General features: G+C 47.5%; 1 protein-coding gene across 1 annotated transcript in view; it reads right to left on the bottom strand.

Annotated features, from left to right (window-relative positions):
• Window positions 1-24,123, bottom strand: part of LOC126178664 (G-protein coupled receptor 143-like) — a 124,780-nt gene that overhangs the window by 90,810 nt on the left and 9,847 nt on the right. The window contains exon 2 of the mRNA XM_049924550.1: window positions 5,113-5,224. Coding sequence (XP_049780507.1) covers window positions 5,113-5,224 — 112 coding nt within the window. The remainder of the gene's footprint in view (window positions 1-5,112; window positions 5,225-24,123) is intronic.

Genomic DNA, 24,123 nt, shown 5'->3' with positions numbered 1-24,123 from the left:
TTGCAGTCCACTGAAAGGTGTTTCAGCATCTGACAGTGGACGCGATCTGGCCCGGGAGCGGTATCAGGGCAAGCGGCAAGGGCACTCTGAAATTCCCACTCACTGAATGGAGCGTTGTAGGGTTCAGAAGCGTTGGTGCGAAAAGAAAGGCTCCGACGTTCCAGCCGCTCTTTAATGGAGCGGAAGGCCTGGGGGTAATTCGCAGAAGCGGAACTCATAGCAAAATGCTCTGCTAAGCGGTTTGCAATGACGTCGGAGTCAGTACAAACTGCTCCATTCAGTGAGAGCGCAGGGACGCTGGCAGGGGTCCGATAGCCGAAGACCCGTCGAATTTTGGCCCAGACCTGCGATGGAGTGACATGGAGTCCAATGGTGGACACATACCGCTCCCAGCACTCTTTCTTGCCTTGGCGGATAAGGAGGCGGGCCCGCGCACGCAGCCGTTTGAAGGCGATAAGGTGGTCCATGGAGGGATGTCGCTTGTGACGCTGGAGCGCCCGCCGGCGATCTTTAATCGCGTCAGCGATCTCAGGCGACCACCAAGGCACAGCCCTCCGCCGAGGGGACCCAGAAGAACGGGGAATGGCAGACTCAGCGGCAGTGACGATGCCGGCGGTGACCGATGTAACCACCGCATCAATGGCATCAGTTGAGAGAGGCTCAATAGCGGCAGTGGAGGAGAACAAGTCCCAGTCAGCCTTATTCATAGCCCATCTGCTAGGGCGCCCAGAAGAGTGACGCTGTGGTAGTGACAGAAAAATCGGAAAGTGGTCACTACCACACAGGTCGTCATGCACACTCCAGTGGACAGATGGGAAGAGGCTAGGGCTACAGATTGAAAGGTCAATGGCGGAGTAGGTGCCATGCGCCACACTGAAGTGTGTGGAGGCACCATCATTCAAAATCGAGAGATCGAGTTGCGACAATAAATGCTCAACGGTGGCGCCTCGACCTGTTGCCACTGACCCACCCCACAGAGGGTTATGGGCGTTAAAGTCGCCCAGTAATAAGAAAGGTGGCGGCAATTGGGCTATCAGCGCAGCCAGGACATGCTGCGCGACATCACCCTCCGGTGGAAGGTAAAGACTGCAGACGGTAAGAGCCTGCGGCGTCCACACCCTAACAGCGACAGCCTCTAAAGCTGTTTGTAGAGGGACAGACTCGCTGTGAAGAGAGTTAAGGACATAGATGCAGACGCCACCAGACACCCTTTCATAAGCTGCTCGGTTCTTATAATAACCCCGATAGCCACGGAGGGCGGGGGTGCGCATTGCTGGAAACCAAGTTTCCTGCAGAGCAATGCAGAGGAAAGGGTGAAGGCTGAGAAGTTGGCGGAGCTCAGCTAGATGGTGGAAGAAACTGCTGCAGTTCCACTGGAGGATGGTTTTGTCCATGGCTGAGAAAGGCGTGCCGGGACTGGGACGGCAGATTACGCCGCTGGGTCACCTGCTGCCTCCGATTGAGCACCTGTGCTAGTGCTATTGCTATTCACGGCGTCTGAGGGACCGGCGAGATCGATGTCCTCAGCGGACGCCAGAATCTCCACCTCGTCCGCAGACGCAGAGCTAGAAGGTTGCGATGGGGTGGCTACCACCGCGCGTTCCTTGGGCTTAGAACTGCTCTTCTTTGATTTCTCACGCTGCTCCTTGGGTTTAACTGGCTGGGAGGGCTTCACCGATTCAGTCTCCGGGACTGAGGAGGATCGGGAAGCCCTTCGACCTGCAGATTGTGGGCACTTACGCCACTGTCGATCGTCAGCCTTCCCGCCGGTGGAGACCTGGGAAGGGAGGGACCCAAGGGACCCCTTGCGAGCGTGAGAAGCCGAAGAAGTTGGACACTTCTCCGGCTTAGAAGCGGGGACCGACGTCCCCGATGGGGGGGATGGTGTTGCTCCTGAGGTAGGTGGCACAGGAGCAATCCGGTGGGTAGAGCCCCCCACTGGCAAGGGGGCAGGAGGAGTTGTACCACTCGTCGATCCGGCCGGAAGGCGCGAAACTGATGGGGCTAGCACAGGTGTTGTAGCAGCGGCGTAGGAAGTTGTCATTCTCACTGGATGTAATCGGTCGTATTTCCGTTTGGCCTCAGTATAAGTCAGTCGGTCCAGGGTCTTATATTCCATGATTTTGCGCTCTTTCTGGAATATTCTGCAGTCTGGCGAGCAAGGTGAATGGTGCTCCCCGCAGTTGACGCAGATGGGAGGCGGGGCACATGGAGTATCGGGATGAGATGGGCGTCCGCAATCTCGACATGTGAGGCTGGAAGTGCAGCGGGAAGACATATGGCCGAACTTCCAGCACTTGAAGCACCGCATCGGGGGAGGGATATAGGGCTTGACGTCACATCGGTAGACCATCACCTTGACCTTTTCCGGTAACGTATCACCCTCGAAGGCCAAGATGAAGGCACCGGTAGCAACCTGATTGTCCCTCGGACCCCGATGAACGTGCCGGACGAAATGAACACCTCTACGTTCTAAGTTGGCGCGCAGCTCGTCATCAGACTGCAAAAGGAGGTCCCTATGGAAAATAACACCCTGGACCATATTTAAACTCTTATGGGGAGAAATAGTAACGTTAACATCCCCCAACTTGTCACAAGCAAGTAACCTGCGTGACTGGGCGGAGGATGCCGTTTGTATCAGTACTGAGCCAGAGCGCATTTTAGACAAGCCCTCCACCTCCCCAAACTTGTCCTCTAAATGCTCGACGAAGAACTGAGGCTTTGTGGAGAGAAAAGACTCCCCATCAGCTCTCGTGCAAACTAAGAATCGGGGCGAATAACTGTTACCTCCATCCTGGGACTTACGCTCTTCCCACAGCGTGGCCAGGGAGGGGAACGTTTTCGGATCGTACTTCTGAGCATTAAATTGAGCCCGAGAACGCTTAGAGACTGCTGGCGGCTGGCCGCCAGCGAGAGATGATGTACCACGCTTCATTGCGGGTCATCCGCCCTGATGCCACCTACTCCGACCAAGGGCCCTCCCCACGGGCGCCACCCAGCCACAGCAAAGGCCACCTGGCAGGATGGCCGTTGCCGGGAGTCCTGATACCCCAGGAGGATAGGCATCTACTCCTTGGCATACGTGGGGAGTTAACGGCGCAGGCATCAGTAGAGCGATCCCTGTGTTGTCAGGGGGCTACAACCAAGAGGGTACATGGCGGCCCCACCACAACGGACTGGCTACCGTGCTGGATCTTAGGTGCAAAACTGTCCAAGGTCGTCGTCGCAGTTAAAAGAAACACTGCAGAGGGCAGCGTGGTAATCGCACCCAGGGACGTATCCCCGCCCTAAAGATCGAAAACGAGCGGGACACCATTGCAACGACGTGAAAGCCGGCTAAAGGTCTAATTGCACGACGGATACAGTGCACCATTAAGGCGCCCTTCCCCAATTGGCTCGCTCTTCGGAATAATTTAGAAAGATGGAGGTCAAACCCGAGAGGGGACCATCACATAAGGCCAAAACATGTGAGACTCCTTTTAGTCGCCTCTTACGACAGGCAGGAATACCGCGGGCCTATTCTAACCCCCGAACCCGCAGGGGGGCCTGCTAACATGCCGTGTCCACGGATTCATAAGGTTATCTTCGTATCCACATATGTCCATGTGCTCGATACAATTTGAAAAGAGACTTGTCCGACCAGGCAACATATTTCCAATCATCAACAGTCCAATGCTGGTGCTGACATGCCCAGGTGAGGCATAAAGCTTTGTGCTGACACTTGATGGTCCAGCATAGAAATCTGCAGCAATTTGTGGAAGGGTTGCACTTCTTTCACGCGGAACAATTCTCTTCCGTCGTTGATTGTCCCATTCTTGCAGGATCTTTTTCCAGCTGCAGTGATGTCAGAGATTTAATGTTTTACCGGATTCCTTATATTAATGGTACACTCGTGAAATGGTCATATGGGAAAATCCCCACTTCATCGCTACCTTGGAGATGCTGTGGTCCATCACTCGTGTGCCAACTACAAGACCACACTCAAACTCACATAAATCTTGATAATCTACCATTGTAGCAGCAGTAATGGATCTAACAACTGTGCCAGACACTTCTTGTCTTATATAGGCATTGCTGACCGCAGCACCATATTCTGCCTGTTTACACATCAATGTATTTGAATACACATATTCTTTGGCACTTCAGTGTATATTTGCTGCAACAGATCTGAACAAGGATAACGCTGAAACTGGTAATCATAATAAAGCACATATGTGATCAATGACTGAAAATAATTGTAGCAAAAGTAACAGAAAATAAGTTGTTGTTCTGCTCCACCACCTAGTGTTTCCAAAGTTTAGTTGTAGTTATATCTAAATGTTGTATTCCCTGTTAAATGCATGACTTTTTGTAACAGGTGTTTCTTAATGGACAAAGTATAAAATATGTAGAATGACTGGTGAACTGTAAAATAGGATCTAATCTTACCATGATAAAAAAATAAATGCAGAGGGAGTGCAAGGTTGGACTGGGGAAGGAATTTTGATGTATCTTCACAAAGAAACCATCCTAGCATCTGTCTTACACAATTTTGGAGGAATTATACAAAACCTGAATCTGTATGGTCAGACAAGGATTTGAACCACCATTGTCCTGAATATGAGAGCTCAGCAGACACTTAGTGACAGTGTTACAGTAATAGCATAGAAAATAAAACAAATAGCAGTAAATACAGCTCTGCTTGATGACAAAATAATTATCTGTTAATGTTGCACAATCTAAGTGTAATAAACTGGTAACACCTGAAAGAATAGATTCATAGTACAAGTTCATGAATCATATAAGAAATAAAATATTTACAGAGAAGAGCTACTTACTTCATATAATAATAGTTAATAGATGAATTAACAACAGCTGAGTTGAAACTGATACAAACTGCATAAAATATCAGAATTACAAGAATGACAGCTAGATTGGCATTATGTAATATTCGTTATCTGAGTTAGTACCAGATGTGCAGTAAAATAAAGAAAGATTAAGCTTCAACAGCATGTCAATAATGAGGTCATTACAGTGAAGCACAAGCTTTAATTGGACAGGAAACTGGCTATGGATTATTCCAAGGAACCTTAAGTGATTTAGGGAAACCACAGAAGCAGTACAATAATTTACCTAATGATGCAAGAAAATCAGCCACTGCTAACCAAACCACAATCTGTCTGCCTCGAGTTGCAGAAACTGAGTACCATCTGTGGTTAAGACTTGTTTCTTTGCGAGGTATCATCTGCAAATAAATTACAGATTTATAAATGTGGCATTCCTTAGCGTTAACAGGTGTAAACATTAAAAATTATACTCATAACATATTCAAGAGACGGTATTAATGTGTTGTCTATAATCGAAAATGTGTGTGTGTGTGTGTGTGTGTGTGTGTGTGTGTGTGTGTGTGTGTGTGTGTGTGACAAGAAAAGTGGCATGACTGCTCATAACCCCAGTGCCAGCAGAGGTTGCCAGAGTAAAGACTCCTTGGTGGACAAGTTCCTATAAATCTGAGTGTGCCACAAACTAAATTCAGTTTGTATATGCCTATGAAGTCTGTTATATATCACAATAATACTATGTTGCTAGCCTTCCTTTTATTTTGGGACAACTATTTAGATACAATTGGTACTCTGTATTTTTCTTGAGAAAATATTGGCTGTTCTATAAGGGGAAGTTGGCTTGTAACATCTCATGTGAATTAGCTTTCCCCACATCCAGGCTTATACCATATATGTATATATGTATGTACGTATTGAACTGGGGACCTAGAAACGAAGGAGAGGCTTTGTCCCCACCGTAGCCTGCAGTGATACACAACCCCACAACAGGTACAGCAGTCCACTCACCCCACCGCCGCCCTACACTGAACCTACGGTTATTGTGCGCTTCGGGTCCTAGTGGACAACCCCCTGGGAACGTCTCAGTCCAGATGAGTGTAACTCCAATGTTTGTGTGGTAGAGTAATTATGGTGTACGTGTATGTGGAGGCAGTGTTTGTGCAGCAATCACCAACATAGTGTAACTGAGGCTGAATAAGGGGAACCAGTCCGCATTTGCCGAGGCAGATGGAAAACTGCCTTAAAAACCATCCACAGGCTGGCCGACACACCAGACCTCAACACGAATCCGCCCAGCAGATTCGTGCCAGGAACTGGCACACCTTCTCGCTTGGGAAGCAGTGCGTTAGACCGCACGGCTAGCCGGGTGGGCAGGCTTATACTAACTGTGATTGTTACCAACACATTTCAGTGTGTGTGGATTCATGGACTTTAATTTTAGAGCCACTTCACAAAACTTGCTCCTTACACTTGTATAAAACAATTTGTGCTAGAATCTTGTCAGATAAAATCATCGTACATTGCTGACCAATCCATCTTCAGTCCGAAGTCCTTGAAACTGTGGCAACAGCAATTAATGGCACATCTACAGGAACGACAAGAGTATGGTGAAAATCAACAGCAGTTGCAGCACAAAGCTCTAACAAGAATTTTTCAGAAGATGCTTGCATCAGCAAACACAGTCTACATTATGAGGTATGGACTAAGACATTCGGAACTTTGAACTCCAGCCCACATAGTTTGACAATTTCAACAAGACACAAGAATCTTCATCACTATATGTTTTGTCATGTGGCACGCGATGTTACTGAGAACTCAGCAGTTACCTCTCTCCAAGTACCACTCTGTATGGATCTGTCCACTGACAGAACTAAATAGTAGTATACAATTTTCTAATATTTGGGAGTTTCAGACTACAATCATATGTTGTTGCTACTAGGCTGCACTTAAATCAACACCATAAACCTTGCTCACTAATTTGTAAGGCCTCAGCTTTCAGCTTCTCCCCCCCCCCCCCCCCCCCCTCCATCCCCTCAACCAACCGAAACTTGTTACGAATGTAACTCTATCCTCTGTCTGTAGGGAAGGACTACGGCTGGTCAATTTCCAATAATCCAATACCAATTGCTGTTATTTAGGTTTTATTTTTAGGCTACCAGTTTTGACAATACATTATATCATCGTCAGATCTGCTTAAATAAGTAACATTCGTGTTACAAAATACAGTAACACTTTCAATTGCTCTCGTGAAGATTATTATGGGCATGCATGCTCCTTGGACAGCATGCCAGTGATAATCTTCATGAGACCAATAGAAAGTGCTACTGTATTTTGTAACATAAAGGTTACTTGATCTAAGCATGCCTGAAGATGACATAATGTATTGTCAAAACTAGTAGCCCAAAAATAAAACCTAAATAACGACAACTGGTATTGGATTACTGGAAAACTTGTAATGTTTCATAAATGAATTCACTTATCAGGGACATTACTGCCTGGTTGGTTATAGATTGTGAGGTATGGGTTAAGAGATTAGGAGCTTCAAACTCCAGCTTAGGTGATATTCTAAAATTTGCCCAATCTATTGAAAGAGAATGTCACAACAACAAGTGTTGGACAACAATGTGTATACCGTGAATCATCAATTTGTAGTCTTCTGGTAGCTGATGAGAAATGGTTATCATCATTGCCAGACACATTGCTGTGCACCCTAAAGGCAGTTATGTGCTGTATGGTAGCCAGTCAAGTAGTTGGGGGTGAAACCCCTCAACACTGGTACTCACTCCAATACAGGATTGGATAGAATATCTTCCCACTCTCTCCATTAGTAAGGAATTGAACAGAACTTTTCCCGCACAGCTTCACTGTCTGAAACCCATTAAAATTATGAAAAGGATAGCTGCTTCTCACCATATAGTGGAGACGCTGAGCTGCAGATAGGCACAACAAAAAGACTGCCAAACAAGTAAATTTTTGCCCAAAAAGGGTCAGCATCTCCACTATATGGTGAGTAGCAACTATCCTTTTCATAATATTGTCATTATTCCATCATGGATTTTCCATTGTTTGAATCTGCCGATTAAAATTAAGTGCACTAGATATAGCCCATGCATTACATTAAACACACCTGGCATCGCTGTCTCTCTTGTGACATATTATGTTACACTTGCAACAATAAGGAACATCTGGCTGCTGCTTACGTGAGTTGGCAAGCGCCGGGTGTGCCAGTTCTCATCTTACTGGCATCCAAGGCACCAGTTGAAAGTCCAAGCAAAATACTGCTCAACCTTTAAATAAATGGCATCCTGTGGATTTCCAAATTGATGGTTAATCCACCAAACAGTGGATCATACACAGTAGCCAAAACATGCTACAAGTGAGGTACAAAAATATAGTCTGTAGTCTAACCTTTCTTGTAGTTAATTCCTCTGCAACTATTAACAAATCTGCTAGTAGTTTCAACCAGTGCTAGGTTGTGCAAGTAATTTTCAAATGTACATGTCACTTACGTGCCTTCTGATATAGGGAGACCAGTACTTTTCACAATGAAAGACACAGTAAAACATACTTAATCATCTACAAGTGTTAGAGGTAATTAGACCAGTATCATCCAGTCAATGGGTTTCACCCAAGTATTTGGCATTTTAAGGCCTTATGAACATACAACTGGGCATAAATAAACATCCCATAGCAATGGTAGGATGAATTGCTGGAAAACTAGCTGACAAACTTTGCCCGGGTATATTTTGCCAATTTCCTATTAGAAACAAAACCTAAAAATGAACTTTGTTTGTAGTGTAATATTGAAAAAATTTCATTTCTGTGTATTTGTGGTAACCTCTCTGAAATTATGAAACAGTCATACAAAGAAATATGCACAATGAACAATTTTGTAAACATCTCTACGGCAATGCTTCTTCACGTTCTACAGTCGGCTATTGTTTTTGCTTACAGCCATTCGCGCTTTGCACCTGAAAGCTGTCAAAAGTGCTGCCAGGTGTCAAGGATTTTCTTAAGCTGACATGATGTAGGAGGGTTTTAGTAGTAAAGAATAAAAGCATTAATGCATGATGCAGAATATTTTTAAGGACCTCAGTGTTTATGAAATCATATCTCTTGAACTAGTGTCATACAATGATGTAGGTACATTCAGCGGCATATGTGGACACAGCCTGCAAAATATGTTGCGAATAAAGTTACTTGCACAGAAGTAATAAATTTAAATGTCATACACAATCGGACAGTTTTTCACGCATCTCAGTGTTATGATGTCCTACCTCCTAAACTATATGTAGTAGCCTGATATAACTTTGTAGGTGCATTTAATGGCATATGTGGATACTGTCTGCGAAATGTATTGAAAATATAGTTAGTAGCACAGATGTGATACATTTAAACATTACACATGCTGCATTTAAACATTACACATGCTGCAGCAATTTTTCACGCATTGTTCGTACTCTCATATTTCCTGAACTATGATTAATTCTTACGTCCATAGCAATTTTTGCTTGATCTGTAAGGGCTACGTGCACTACGTTTGGTTGAAATTGGTCCAGTGGTTTAGGAGGTGTGGAACTTACACACATACACCCAAATATACAAACATTTTTATAATATGTGTGGACTGGTGAATGGGCAAAATGTACTGAAGATTGACCTAAGGTAGGTGCATGTGTAATTGGTGTTCACACAAACACAGCAGAAACAGGTAATTAACACACCATTGAGTTTATAGTATTATAATAGAAAGCCATTCACTGTCCCAGCCGAATTTGTAATATTTTTGTGCTATTTAGAACAACTCATCCAAAGTATTTCATGATGTGGAAATTGCCTGCATGACAATTATAAGAGAAGCTATTTGGAAACAACACCACAAAAAAATTTACACATTGTCTGACAGATTATGTTGTAGGCTGGACAAACATAGTTTTCTCAAGCCAAGCATTAAATATACTGTATGTAGCATATTTTGAGTAAAACTGTTCTTATGATCGTGGTCAAATGAATGTCTGCCATAAATAAGCTACTGGCTCCAAAAAATTTGGAAGAGCTACGATCATTAGTAATTAATTATGGGAAATGTATACCCAAATATAGCCTATAGCCCTTACCCCTTACCCATCTATGCAAAAAAGATATCAAATGTGTGTGGTCTAACATATCACAAGGTATTACTTACATTTTTTTTTAAATGCGTCTAAAATCAACTCCTTGACTACCAAATTTTACACCAGGAAGACACTTGACACTGGCAACAGACATGTCACAGTACAACATCAGCATAGTATACTGTTCCATAAAAATGCTGGTGGGATGAAACATCCAATAGCATTCACCACATAAATATTGGGGAGGAGGGGGGGAGGAGGGGGGGGACCACCCTCATGAAGTGAATGGGACGCACTCAGGACAATGTATGGCATTTTACACTTTCCTTTATGGTACATGAGTTTATTTAATGAACTATAAGCCAATGATTGCCCTGTTTGGACCATAGTGAAAGCTCCCACAAGAAATATCATAAATGCTGCAGATGTGGGACTTATTCTGTAGAAACTATAATTATGACATTCATTACAGACTGATCACTTAACATGTTCAAGCTAATGCATTGTCCCACCTCCCAATGGACCAATAAACAAACTTCAACAGGCAGGAGGTACACTGATCTGTGATTTATGATAAGATGAAGCACAACCTAGATGCATTTCTGATTATGACCCATGGGGTGATTCAAGCAGCAAACAGAGCCATAGTCTCCACAAGGTGTTATCAATCCAACTGAGTTGCCCAAAGTGCCTATTGAAAGGCACAAACCCAACATTTAAAACTTATTTGTCTTAACATCACCAAAGGTGTCAATTTACTTGCCACGCTAAATAAACTGTGTGGTCATCATTCCACCTGTACTCCAGTCCTGCATCCCTCAGCTCCTACAACTGTCACACAAGGGGGATTGGGAGAGGGGGGGGGGGGGAGGGGAGGGGGAGAGAGAGTAGCAGAATAATAGCAATGGCATGACACCATGTTTAGTGGCCAGGGGTTGATTATTATATAGAATTAATGGTCTGGAATGGCCAAGTATTTGTGTGAAGGCATTCTTTCCTCTATGCACATATGCTGTATTGGAAATTCCTTCATTCACGTTATTCTACAGAATTACCTTCTACATTAATTTATGCAGCAAGTTGAAGGGTAGGAGCTGGGTGTGAGCCAATCAGAGTTCTTCCACAAGTGTCAGAGGCTTGCTCTGTGGCCTGTTTGGTAGGTACAGAAGATTCTTGTTAAGCACTTCAATATCAACATTGTCCAGTGTGAAGATTTATTTAAACAGACTGTCAGTAGACCACACCAGGGAAACGTTTGGTGCACCTCATTTTCCGTTCATGATTTCGAGCATCATTCAAAGGCCCGTAGAACGTTTCTCTGATCTACTTATTTCTTTTACACAAATCATTTCATAAAATATTTGGCTGATTTCTTTCATTTTTTAATTTCAAGTTTTATTCAGAAAGCATGATCTTATGGACTCCTTGTTGGTCTTATTGATTTGAAAGAAGCCTTTTTAACATTTACATACTGCACCAATGTATCTTTTTATGTGCAAAATAGCAACGTCTTGAACAGATGAAATTTTTGACACTTCTTCTACAGCAGCTTTTCGTGAAATATTTCAATTTTTCTTCAGCTTATTAATTAAGTTTTTGTTAACTACCCTGATTACTTTAAGCAGTTAAATATTTTCATGCCAAACTAGACCTCATGCTGGTCACTTTGATACCCCATTTACCTGTTTCTCTCCCTTTGTTTGGCTATGAAAATTTGGACAAAACCTCATGGTGTAAATTATAAAGAGTCTTGTTTTTGGCTCTGCTCACGCGTTTACAAAAACCTATCGAGTGTTAATCATATGATGAAATAGTCCTTTCTGTGTGCTGTCATTTCCAAAAATTCGTCATTTCGATATCTTGAACCTTATATGAGATACGACGAGTTTTACGACTACTTGATTCCTGAGGCACAGGAAAGGTTTGGACGCACGGCGAGCGACCCGTCCGTGGATATAACAACCAATATCTCAAGAATGAAGAGAGATGATATTCCGGTCTCAACTTTAAATACAATTTAGATATATTGGTTACAATCCATACATAATAATGTGTGGCCTTAAATGAACTATACAGAAAGTCTACACAATGTGATTTTACCTCTGCAAATTCTCAAAAATTTCATGTGCCCATGTACTAAATTTTGTGCAGCACAGTAACTATGACGAATAACGAAAATAAATTCAGACCTTTATTGTTTAAAGATATCAAGCTATAGGTTGCGGAAGATTCAAATTTTTTCACTGAATAGTTTTCTTAAAATCGGATGTTAAGTAATTCATAGCTGCTGTCGTAACTGCTCCACTGCTTTGCCAACAAGACACGTGGCTGTCGCTCTCTGTCGCGCATGCTGCAGTGACAAGATTCAAACATGATTGAATTCAAACACTTCTGTTGCTCATGTAGGACACGGCCTTAGTAAGCTGCCATTTGGGTTTGTATGTAGGTGGGGTAGGAGTCAGCAGACCGATAGCATACAGGAAATTGTCACTCGAGTATGTGTCAGAGAGAATGTACCACTCAAGCCAATGGGCAAGCTGTACACTGCAGACAGAGAAGTTCAAATGGGAACACGTGTGCTTTGGGTCTGAAAGGAACTTGGGTGTTCATGTGTTAAGACAGAAGAGGTGAAGTTGATTAAGAAGGTCAGCCAAGAGGGCACCTCTTGGACAGGTACTGGAAAACCCCCAAAGTGGATGGTGCACATTAAAATCACCGAGCAGCAGAAAGAGATGAGGTACCTGCCCTATAAGCTGGAGTGCCCTGGTGACACTAAATGATGGAGGGATGTAAATGGTAAAAACAGAAAAGGTCAAGTTAGGAAGGCAAAGGCGAACTGCAACAGCCTCAAAGCGGGTAGTAACAGAGATGGGTTGACTATGAATGTCCGTATGAGCAGTGTGGCACCCCTATGAGACGGAATGCTGACCTCGGTGGGAAGGTCAAAACAGACTGGGAAGAAATGCGAGAGCTCAAACCGGTTGTAAGGATGCAATTTTGTTTCCTGACGGCAGAGAACACATGGACACTGGGATGCTAAGAGCAGCTGTAAATTCTATTTGTTGAACGAAGACCACGAACTTTCCATTGGAGGAGTGTCATGATGAGGAAGAAATGAAGGGGTGTCACCTTGACAGCTGCAAAGTGTCAGCTTTCGAAGACTTGCTGCTACAGGGCACAGAGACAGGAGGATCCTGCTCCATGAGGTCTACAGGAGTGTCTGCATACTTCTGCTGTCGGCCTTCGGAGTCCAGTGCAGCAGAACCATTGGTATTGCACATCGACGACATGGAGGTCAGCCAGGCAGGGGTATCACATGGCAACATTGGTGAAGAGGCTCTTCGAATTGGCGAAAAAGAAGAGTGTTTGCCTTTGTTTGACTTCTCTGACCTGTTCTGGTTAGCAGAGGAAGACTCATTTTTTTTTGTTTTTTTGTTTGGGGTTTAAGGGCGCTCAACTACTGAGGTCATTAGCGCCCAGTCACAATTATTAGAGCACATAGAATCTAGTAAAACTCAAGGGGGGGGGGGGGGGAGACCAGAAAGTTCTTACAAAGATACAGATAAAATAAGTGAAAGAGTTAGATGTCTCGGGACAATCCAGTCAAAGTAATGAAACGAAGAACACTAGCAGCTGTTCGAGCGTCATCCGCTAGAATATCCTGTAAAGTAGATGGCAGAGACAGGACAACACGAGATTGACTAAAACGGGGACACGACAATAAAACATGGCGCACTGTTAATGCATGACCACAAGGGCACTGCGGGGCTGGGTCACCGGAGAGCAGATGGCGGTGGCTAAACCGGCAATGCCCAATCCGCAACCTGGTCAGAAGGACCTCTTCTCGCCGAGATGGTCGGGAGGAGGTTGTTCAAGCAGTTGGGAACGGTTTTACTGCCCGGAGCTTGTTTCCTTGAAGTGAGGACCAAGTATCCCAACACAAGGACACAAGCCTCTTACAAACAACCCCACTAACGTCAGATGACAGGACACAATGGGAGGCTGGCTGAGGCAGGAGGACCGCAGCCCTGGCTGCAGCATCAGCAGCCTCATTCCCAGGCACTCCTACATGGCCGGGAACCCACAGAAAGTTGACAGGAGAGCCACCCTCAGCAAAGGAATGGAGGGACTGCTGGATCCGTTGCACCAAGGGATGGACCGGGTATGGAGCTCCAAGGCTCTGAAGAGCACTGAGTGAATCAAAGCAATGGCGGTGGCGGCTGGCAAACTGAACAGCCTGATGGAGAGCAAAAAGCTCGGCCGTAAAGCTGGAACATTGGTCGAGGAGCCGGTATTTAAAGGTGACGGCCCCGACGACAAAGGCACAGCCGACACCATCGTCAGTTTTGGAGCCATCAGTGTAAATAAAGGTGTGACTAGCAAGTCGCGCATGAAGTTCGACAAACCGTTAGCAACACACTGCAGCCGGAGTACCCTCCTTTGGGAGTGAGCTGAGGTCGAGATAAACATGAACCGGAGCCTGGAGCCAAGGTGGTGTCGGGCTCTCACCCTCTCTGCAGGTGGTAGGGAGGGCAAAATCCAATTGTCGAAGCAGGCGACAAAAGCGGACTCCAGGGGGCAGCAGGGCAGACACATACAACCCATACTGACGGTCGAGAGAATTGGCGAAGAAGGACTGATAAGAGGGGTGGTCGGGCATTGACAACAGCCGGCAGGCATACCGACAAAGCAGTACGTCGCGCCGGTAGGTCAATGGTAATTCGGCAGCTTCAGCATAAAGACTCTCGATGGGACTAGTGTAGAAAGCTCCGGTCGCAAGACGTAACCCCCTATGGTGGATGGAGTTGAGACGGCGTAAGAGGGATGGCCGAGCAGACGAGTAGACGAGGCTCCCTTAATCCAGCTTCGATCGGACTATGGACCGATACAAGCGAAGCAGGACAGTGCGATCCGCTCCCCAAGATGAACCACTAAGAACTCGGAGGACATTAAGGGAACGTGTACAACGGGCAGCCAAATAAGAGACGTGCGGAGACCACGAAAGTTTCCTGTCCAGTGTGAGCCCTAGAAACTTAGTTGTTTCCACGAATGGGAGAACAACGGGACTGAGATTAAGGATGGCGGAGGGAACGCTTTATATCGCCAAAAGTTGATGCAAACCGTCTTCTCTTCAGAGAACCGGAAGCCATTTGCCACACTCCACGAGTATAGCCTGTCTAGACAACACTGAAGGCAGCGCTCCAGGAGGCATGTTCGCTGGGCACTGCAGTAGATCGCGAAGTCATCGACAAAAAGAGAGCCTGAGACATTAGGTGGAATGCAATCCATAATTGGATTGATCGCTATGGCACTCGCTATGGCACTCCGTTCTCCTGGAGGAAGACGTCGGACAATACGGAACCCACACGTACCCTAAACTTTCGATCTGTTAAAAAAGAATCAATAAAAAGGGGCAAGCGACCGCGTAGACCCCACCTGTGCATAGTGCGGAGGATACCTCCTCTCCAACAGGTATCATAAGCCTTCTCCAAATCAAAGAACACGGCGACCGTTTGGCGCTTTCGCAAAAAGTTGTTCATGATGAATGTCGACAAGGTCACAAGGTGGTCAACAGCGGAGCGGCAACGATGAAAGCCGCATTGAACATTGGTAAGTAGCCGTTGAGATTCAAGAATCCAAACTGACCGAGCGTTAACCATTCGCTCCATCACCTTACAGACACAGCTTGTAAGAGAAATGGGGCGGTAACTAGAAGGAAGGTGTCTATCCTTCCCGGGTTTGGGTATAGGAACTATGACGGCGTCACGCCAACGCATGGGGACTTGACCCTCGGTCCAGACGCGATTGTAGGTACGAAGAAGGAAGCTTTTGCCTGCCGGAGAAAGGTGTGCCAGCATCTGAACGTGAGTGGCATCTGGCCCCGGAGCAGAGGACCGGGACAGTGCAAGTGCACGTTCGAGTTCCTGCATAGTAAAGGGGGCATTATAATTTTCCAGATTCAGCGAGTGGAAGGAAGGTCGCTGAGCCTCTTGAGCCTCTTTCCTGGGAAGGAAGGCAGGGTGGTAATGGGCAGAGCTTGAAACCTCCGCGAAAAAGCGGCCGAAGGCGTTGGAGATATCCACAGGATCAACAAGGACCTCATTACCTGAAGTCAGGCCAGGTACCGAGGAGTGGGCCTTAATGCCTGACAGCCGGCGCAGGTCACCCCAGACGACAGAAGAGGGAGTAAAACTGTTAAAGCAGCTGGTGAAAGAGGCCCAACAAGCTTTTTTGCTGTCTTTGATGGCTCTAAGGCATTGTGCTCGGAGTTGTTTGTATCCAATACAATTTGCCAGCGTAGGATGGCGGCGAAAGGTGCGCAAAGCATGTCGTCGAGCACAGATAGCGTCTCGACAAGCCTCATTCCACCAGGGGATGGAAACGCGACGTGAAGAAGAGGCAGTACGAGGAATGGAATGTTCGGCAGCATTGATGATAACAGCCGTGAGGTATTCGACCTGACTGTCACAACTGAGAAAATCGTGGTCCGGAAAGGCCGCCAGGGATGAGTAAAGTCCCCAGTCAGCTTTCGGTATGTTCCAGCTCGAAGGACATGGGGATGGGGTGTGGTGCAGGAGACGAACGACACAGGGGAAGTGGTCGCTCGAATAGGTGTCAGAAAGGACACACCACTCGAACCGACGGGCAAGAGTGGTAGAACAGATCGAGAGGTCCAAGTGGGAGTAGGTATGAGTAGAGTCCGAGAGGAAAAGCGGGGCGCGAGTATTGAGGCAGAAAAGATTGAGATGGTTGAAGACATCCGCCAAGAGGGAGCCTCTCTGACAGGATGCAGGAGAGCCCCAAAGGGGATGATGGGCATTGAAATCGCCAAACAATAAATACGGCAGAGGAAGCTGAACAATCAGGTGCATCATGTCAGCCCGACTAACTGCGGATGACGATGGAGTGTAGACGGTACAAACAGAAGAAGTAAAGGCAGAAAGAGTAATATGGACAGCTATTGCTTGGAGTGGGGTGGTCAATGGGAGGGGATGGTAACAGACATCGTCCCAAACGAGCAACATGACCCCACCATGAGCTGGAATACCGTCCACAGGGGGGAGGTCAGACCGCTCCAAGGTATAGTGGGTAAAAGCAATACGGTCAGTTGGGCGCAACTTGGTTTCATGGAGACCAAGGACGAGTGGACAGTGCAGGCGGAGGAGCAGTTGTCATTCCTCCTGATTAGATTGAATACCTCTTATGTTCCAATGTAACAAAGCCATCGCTAGTCAGAAAAGAGGGGGAACGAAACGGGTGAAGAGCTGGTCACCTCGACGGCCGCGGAGGGCCAGGTTTCGAGGGAACAACGCTACAACCGGCGGGAGGTGGATCCTGTTCCATCAAGTCGTCGCCAGAGGCGGTCGCTTTCCCGGGTTGCGTAGGAGGGGCAGCATCATTCGCCGACGAGAGTCCAGCTGAGCGCCTGGCAGTAGAGCGTTCCGGCGAAACTGAGGACGGCCGGGAGCAGCGACTCACGGATGGAGCGTCAGACGAAACACGCTGGGGTGGAGAGGGGGATAAAGATTTCTTCTTGGAGGCCTTCATGGAAGTCCGATGAGGCACGGGGATGGTGGGCTGGACCCGAAGAAGGTCCTCACGCGCGGGGTCCATTTTGGAACACCGGACCTCGGAAGCCGGGGTCCGGAACGTTTCCCCGATGGACGCCTGAGAAGAGGAACGCTTCTCAGGTGGCGGAGGGGGAGGAGGAGGAAGGGTGGCCCCTGGGGCAGAGGGGGCAGGGGCCATGAGGGAGGAGGATTTGAAAGGGAGGGATTTGGGAGGCGGAGGCATAGACCCCGGATGGGGTGAGGAGGTGGAGGGGGGACAGGATAGGGGTGAGGATACTGTGGAAGAGGCAAACGAAGTTGTCAACGTCACGGGATGGAGGTGGTCGTACTTCTTCCTGGCCTCAGAATAAGAGAGACGATCCAAAGTTTTAAATTCTTGAATCTTGTTCTCCTTCTGATACGCGGGACAGTCTAAAGATCTAGGCGAGTGGATGCCAGGACAACTGACGCACCGAGGTGGTGGGGTGCATGTATGTTCCTCACGAAGAGGACGTCCGCAATCGCCACAAAGGGGATCAGCCTCACACCGTGACGACATGTGCCCAAAGCGCAAACACCGAAAGCAGTGCATAGGAGGCGGGACGTAAGGTCGCACGTCGCACCGGTAGCACATCACCTTTACCTTCTCCGGGAGAACGTCCCCCTCGAAGGTGAGGATAAAGGCTCCGGTGTCGATGCGACGGTCTTTGGGGCTGCGCTGAACTCGCCGGACGAAATGCACGCCTCGGCGCTCCAGGTTGGCCCTGAGCTCCTCATCAGATTGCAGCAGCAGGTCCCGATGAAAAATAACCCCCTGCGTCCTATTCAGTGCCAGATGCGGGACAATGGACACTGGGATGTACCCTAGTCGGTCGCACGCCTGGAGCGCCGCCGACTGTGTGGCGGAGGCGGTCTTATAAGAATGGACCCTGAACGCATTTTACTGAGAGCCTCGATTTCCCCGGAGATGTCCTCGATGTGCTGGACAAAGAACATGGGCTTGGAGGTGGCGAACGTTCCCCCATCGGTCCGAGAACAGACTAAATAGCGGGGGAAGTACTTCGCCCCAAGCCGGCGGGCCTGTCCTTCCTCCCAGGGAGTGGCCAAGGGGGAAAGGGCAGGAGAACCAGAACCAGAGACAGTACCTTTCTTTTTAAAAGACTCGGCCGCAGAGCGACCTGATACATGTTGACGTTTCATCTGTGAAACGTCCGCCCCGATACCACCCACTCTGACCAGGGGCTCTCCCCACGGGCGCCACCCAGCCTCAGCAAGGGCCACCTGGCAGGATGACCATTGCCGGGAGTCCCGATGCCCCAAGGAGACGGGCATCTACTACTTGGCCGACGTGGGGAGGGTGCAGCTCAGGTATTGGCAGTACGATCCCTGTGTTGTCAGGGGGCTACAACCTAGAGGGTACGTGATGACCCCACCACAACGGGCTGGCTACCGTGCTGGATTTCGGGTGCCATGGAAAGTCCATCATGATCGTAGGTGCGGATGGGGACGCACTAAGGGCGTAACTTGTACAACCCATCAGGCGTTTAGGCCCAATTTGAGGAATAGTGGGTGTGGTTACAATGCCGTTACAATGCTGAGTGCCAAGGTCTTAGTGCACTGAGGACCAGTGATACACCACGTAAGGCGTCCTTCCCCAAAAGGCTTGTACTTCTGTAGAATTTTGAAAAAAGGAGGTCAAACCCCAAGGGGGACCATCACATGGAATGCCGAAACAGTTGAAACTCCTTTTAGTCGCCTCTTATGACAGGCAGGAATACCTCGGGCCTATTCTTACCCCGGACCCGCAGGGGGGAGAGGAAGACTCAGATGTTGGTTGGCTCGAGGGATGCAGGAAGTCTTCACAAGAATATTCCTTCTGTTCTTTGTGGCCTGCCGGTTGTGTAGCAGGTGACTTCGCCCTGTGAGGTTAAGGTTTGGTTGTGTGTTGTACAGCTGAAGGAGATGGGGTCACTACCATGACACTGGGTGATACTGCAACCTCAGAGCTGAATTTGAGGTTGCATGCGTGTGTGGCCATGTACTTCGTGGAATGAGAGGTAGCAAGAACAGTACCATAGGTACCAGATGGTAGAATGCAGGGTTTCCGACTAGCCAACAACTTCTGAGTGACTGGGTAAGGCACTTTTCCTTCACCCGAATCTCCTGACAGCCCCTTCATCGAGATACATGGGAATTTCGTGGGAGGAAGTGGCATGGTCACCACAGCAGTTGACGCAGCAGTGAGGGGGAGTGGACAATCGCCCTCATGAGCATCCCTGCCACAGGTTACACATTTCGCTGGGTATCGACAGGATTCTCGAGTGTGTTTGTAACAATGACACTGACAGCAGCCCATCGGCTTCGGAATATATGGTGTGACTGTGATAACTTCATAACCTGCTTTGGTCTTTGATGGAAGAATCACTCTATCAAAAGTGAGAAAGAGAGTGCATGTGGGCACTAAGGAGGCATCTGCTTTTTTCATCATCTGATGGGCGGCAGTGACACCCTGATCAGAGAGGTACATTTAAATTTCTGCCTCTGTCATACCATTAAGCAGCCTAGTGTAAATAACAATACTGGAAGAATTCAGTGTTCTATGGGCCTCAACATGAAGAAGATAGCCGTGGAGGAGCAAAGCTGTAAACAGTTTTTGTGCCTGTGAATCAGATGTAGTCTCTAAAAGCAAAGTGCCATTGGATAAACGAGAGCAGGAATTCACAGGGTTGGTCGGTTTGGGGTATAAATGGACTAAACTACAGGGTCATCAGACCCTTTTTCCTGACGCAAGCAAGGCTCAAGGTACAAAAACACCCAACACCACAACTAAAAATAAAACAAATTGAATGAACAGAAAATGGGGAAAACATACACCACAAGGAAAGGTAGAAGAAGGTATTAAAACTATAGGGCAGATGGTCTTGGCTGGCTGATCGCAATAATAAAAGAGGATGGGCCAGCCACTCTGCAACACATTAAAATGCCCATTCCAAAAAGACAAGACGATATGACCACATGTAGGGAAAAAGACGACCACCAAGACAAACAAATGCAAAGAAAGTGGAACAGAGTTAAAATGTAGGGAGGGTGGAGACCACAGGGAGAAGGCTAAATGCCCACCCTTAGATGGTACAATAAAAACCCACTCTCATAGATAAAATGTAAAACTAAAGCTGCTGAGGAGGCATTGTCGCCCAACACTGAAAGCAGGGTGCTGGGAAAGTTAAAAGTCCGCCACAGAGTGGCTAAAAGTGGGCAGTCCAGCAAGATGTGGACGACAGTCATATGTGAGCCACAGTGACACCGAGGTGGGTCCTCGAGATGGAAGAGGTAGCCACGTATTAGCCACGTATGGCCAATGCGGAGCCGGCACAGAACCACAGAGTCCCTTCAAGAGGCCTGCATGGAGGTCTCCCACACATTCGTAGTCTCCTTAAGGGCAGGCAGTTTGTTGTGTGTACTGAGATTATGCCATTGTGTCTCCCAAAGCTGGAAAAACTTGCAGCATAACAATGATCGCAGGTCAGTTACAGGGATGCCAATCTCCAGAAGCGGTTTCTGTGTAGCCTGTTTGGTCAGCCTGTAGGCAAGTTCATTTCCAGGGATTCCAACATGGCCTGGGGTCCACACAAACAGCAGTCATACAGAGAAGAAGCAACTCGCCAGGGCATGAGCGGATTTGCTCAAGAGCACAAGAAACGGCCGCCAGCTGACCTGGGCCACCGATGGGGTAGATGAACTGCCGTGGATGGGAAAAGAAGATGGTAATTCAGATGCCCAGGAGAACTATGAATGTGTGCAAACGTAATGAGTGAGCAGTTGTTCATGCCTAACTTTCAATGGAGGGACTCCGGTCTCCACCAGGATGCTGGTCACTGGACTCATCCTAAAAACTCCTGTTACCAGTTGAACACCACAATGGTGCACTGGGTTAAGTAAACGCAACACTGAGGGCACCGCTGAACCATACACCAGACTCCCATAGTCACGGCAGGATTGAAAAGGGCTCTGTAGAGTTGCAGCAGCATAGAGCGATCTGCACCCCAGTTGGTGATGCTCGGCAATAGAGGGCATTGAGGTGCTGCCAGCAGTTCCACTTCAGCTGACGAAGATCAGGAAGTCACATCAATCGAGCATCAAAAACAAGTCCTAAAAATCAATATGTCTCCATTAAGGTGAGTGGATCATCATTAAGGTAAAGTTCTGCTTCCGCATGAACAGTACAATGCCGACAGAAGTGCATGACACACGACTTCGAGGCTGAAAACTGGAAACTGTGGGCTACAGCCCATGACTGCACCTTGTGAATGGCTCCCTGTAGGTGCTGCTCAGCAACATCAGTACTGGAGGAGCAGTACGAAATGCAGAAGTCATCTGCACACAGAAAAGGTGAGACCGACAGCCTGACAGCTTCTGCTAGACCATTAATGGCCACTAAGAATAGAGATACACTGAGTACAGTGCCCTGCGGGACCCCATTCTCCTGGATATGGAGGGAACTATGGGAGGCACCAACTTGGACACAGAAAATACGGAACGATAGGAAATTTTGGGGAAAAATCGGAAGCGGGCCCCGGAGACCCCACTCATATAATGTGACAAGGATATGGTGTCACCAGGTCATGTCTTAAGCTTTTTGCAAATCGTAAAAGACGGCAAAGAGGTGTTGGTGTCTGGAAACAGCTGTTCAGATGGCAGACTCAATGGAAACAAGATTATCAATGGTAGAGCAACCCTGGCGGAAACCGCCCTGGCATGGAGTCAGTAGGCCACTCAACTCCAGGACCCAACACAACCGACGAGTTACCATACGTTCTAACAGCTTACAAAGAATATTGATGAGGCTGATGGGCCGATAGCTATCTACATCAAGTGGGTTTTTACTGGGTTTGAGCATTGGAATGATAAGTCCTCTCCTGCCGTTGTGATGAAAAGATGCCATTGCACCAGATCCGGTTGAAGATGAGGAAGAGATGTCGCTTATAGTCGGATGAGAGATATTTGATCATCTGACTGTGGATCCGATCTGGCCGAGGAGCTGTGTTGGGGCAATGTGCAAGGACGTTGAGTTCCCAATCTGTAAATGGAGCATTATAGGGTTCACTATGACGTTCAGTGAACGAGAGGGCTTTCCTTTCCATCTGCCATTTGAGAGTGAGAAATGCTGGGGGATAATTCTCCAATGCGTAGGCTTGAGCATAGTGCTCAGCAAAGTGCTCGGCAATTGCTAACATACCATTTATGCTAATGCCAGTAACACCTGTTGGGGTCTGGTACCCGCAAACATGTCTGATCTTCGTCCAGACTTGGGAAGGTGACATATGGCTCCCAATGGTCGAGATGCACCTCTCCCCAACGTACCTGTTTCCGTCTTTTTATAACCTGGTGGACGTGGGTATGGAGCCGTTTAAAAGCTATTAGGTGCTCTAGGGAAAGGCGCTGCTTATGTCGCTGTAGAACTTGCTGACACTCTTTAATGGCCTCAGCGATTTTCGGTGACCACCAAGGTACTGTATTTTGATGGGGGCACCCTAAAGAACAAGGGATCGTGTTTTCTGCCACAGAAATTATTGTTCTAGTGACATGCTCAAGTACCACATCAATGGTATCATGTGGGGGAGATTCAATGGTGACTACAGAGGTGAAAGCTTCCCAGTCTGCCTTGTTTAAAGCCCATCTTGGTAGACGTCCGTGGGAATGGCTCTGGGGGAGTGACAGGAAGATGGGAAAGTGGTCACTACCACATAAGTCATTGTGTAAAGCTTAATACTTGGCTTAGCTCAGTCAGGTGGCGGAAAAATCTGAAGCAATTCCACTGGAGGATGACGTAACCATGAGGCTGGGAAGGCATGAAACATGCAATGAAGCAGGTTAGCTTCAGGATCACCTGCTGCCACCGATTGAGTATTTGTATCCATCCCTATTGTGTTCTAAATTGGCATGGAGCTCATCGTCAGACTGCAAGAGGAGGTCGTGATGGAAAATAATACCCTGGACCGTATTGAGGCTTTTATGGGGAGTGACAGAAACAGTAATATCACCCAGCCAGTCACAAGCGAGTAACGCCAGGGATTGGGCTAGGGATGCTGTTTGAATCAAGATTGCACCGCTTCTCATCTTGGACAGCACTGTCCCTTTCCCAATCTTGTCCTCAAGATGTTCAACAAAAAATTGAGGCTTCATAGGTAGAAAGGAGTCCCCGTCCATTCTGCTACAGACTAAATACCAAGGCAAATATGGCTCTCTTCCTCCCATGTTGTAGCGGTGGAGGGAAATGATTTAGGGTCATATCTGTCAGCATTGTACTCGATCTTGCCCTTCTTAGAGACTGCTGGTGCCATATGGTCACCAGCAAGAGATGACTTAGTCCACTTCATTGCGGATCATCTGCCCTGATGTCACTCACTCCGATTAGGGGCTCTTCCCACAGGTGCCACCCAGCCACAGCAAAGGCCACCTGGCATGATGGCTGTTGCTGGAAGTCCAGATGCTCCAGGAAGACAGGCATCTACTCCTTGGCATATGTGGGGAGTTTACAGCTCAGGCATCAGCAGCGGCAGTCAGATCCCTGTGTTGTCAGGGGGCTACCACCAAATGGGTACATGACGGCCTCACCACAACTGAGTAGCTACTGTGCTG

Source organism: Schistocerca cancellata, chromosome 1, assembly GCF_023864275.1.
Source record: "Schistocerca cancellata isolate TAMUIC-IGC-003103 chromosome 1, iqSchCanc2.1, whole genome shotgun sequence".
Taxonomy (NCBI): domain Eukaryota; kingdom Metazoa; phylum Arthropoda; class Insecta; order Orthoptera; family Acrididae; genus Schistocerca; species Schistocerca cancellata.
This window is presented reverse-complemented; position numbering and strand designations above follow the sequence as displayed.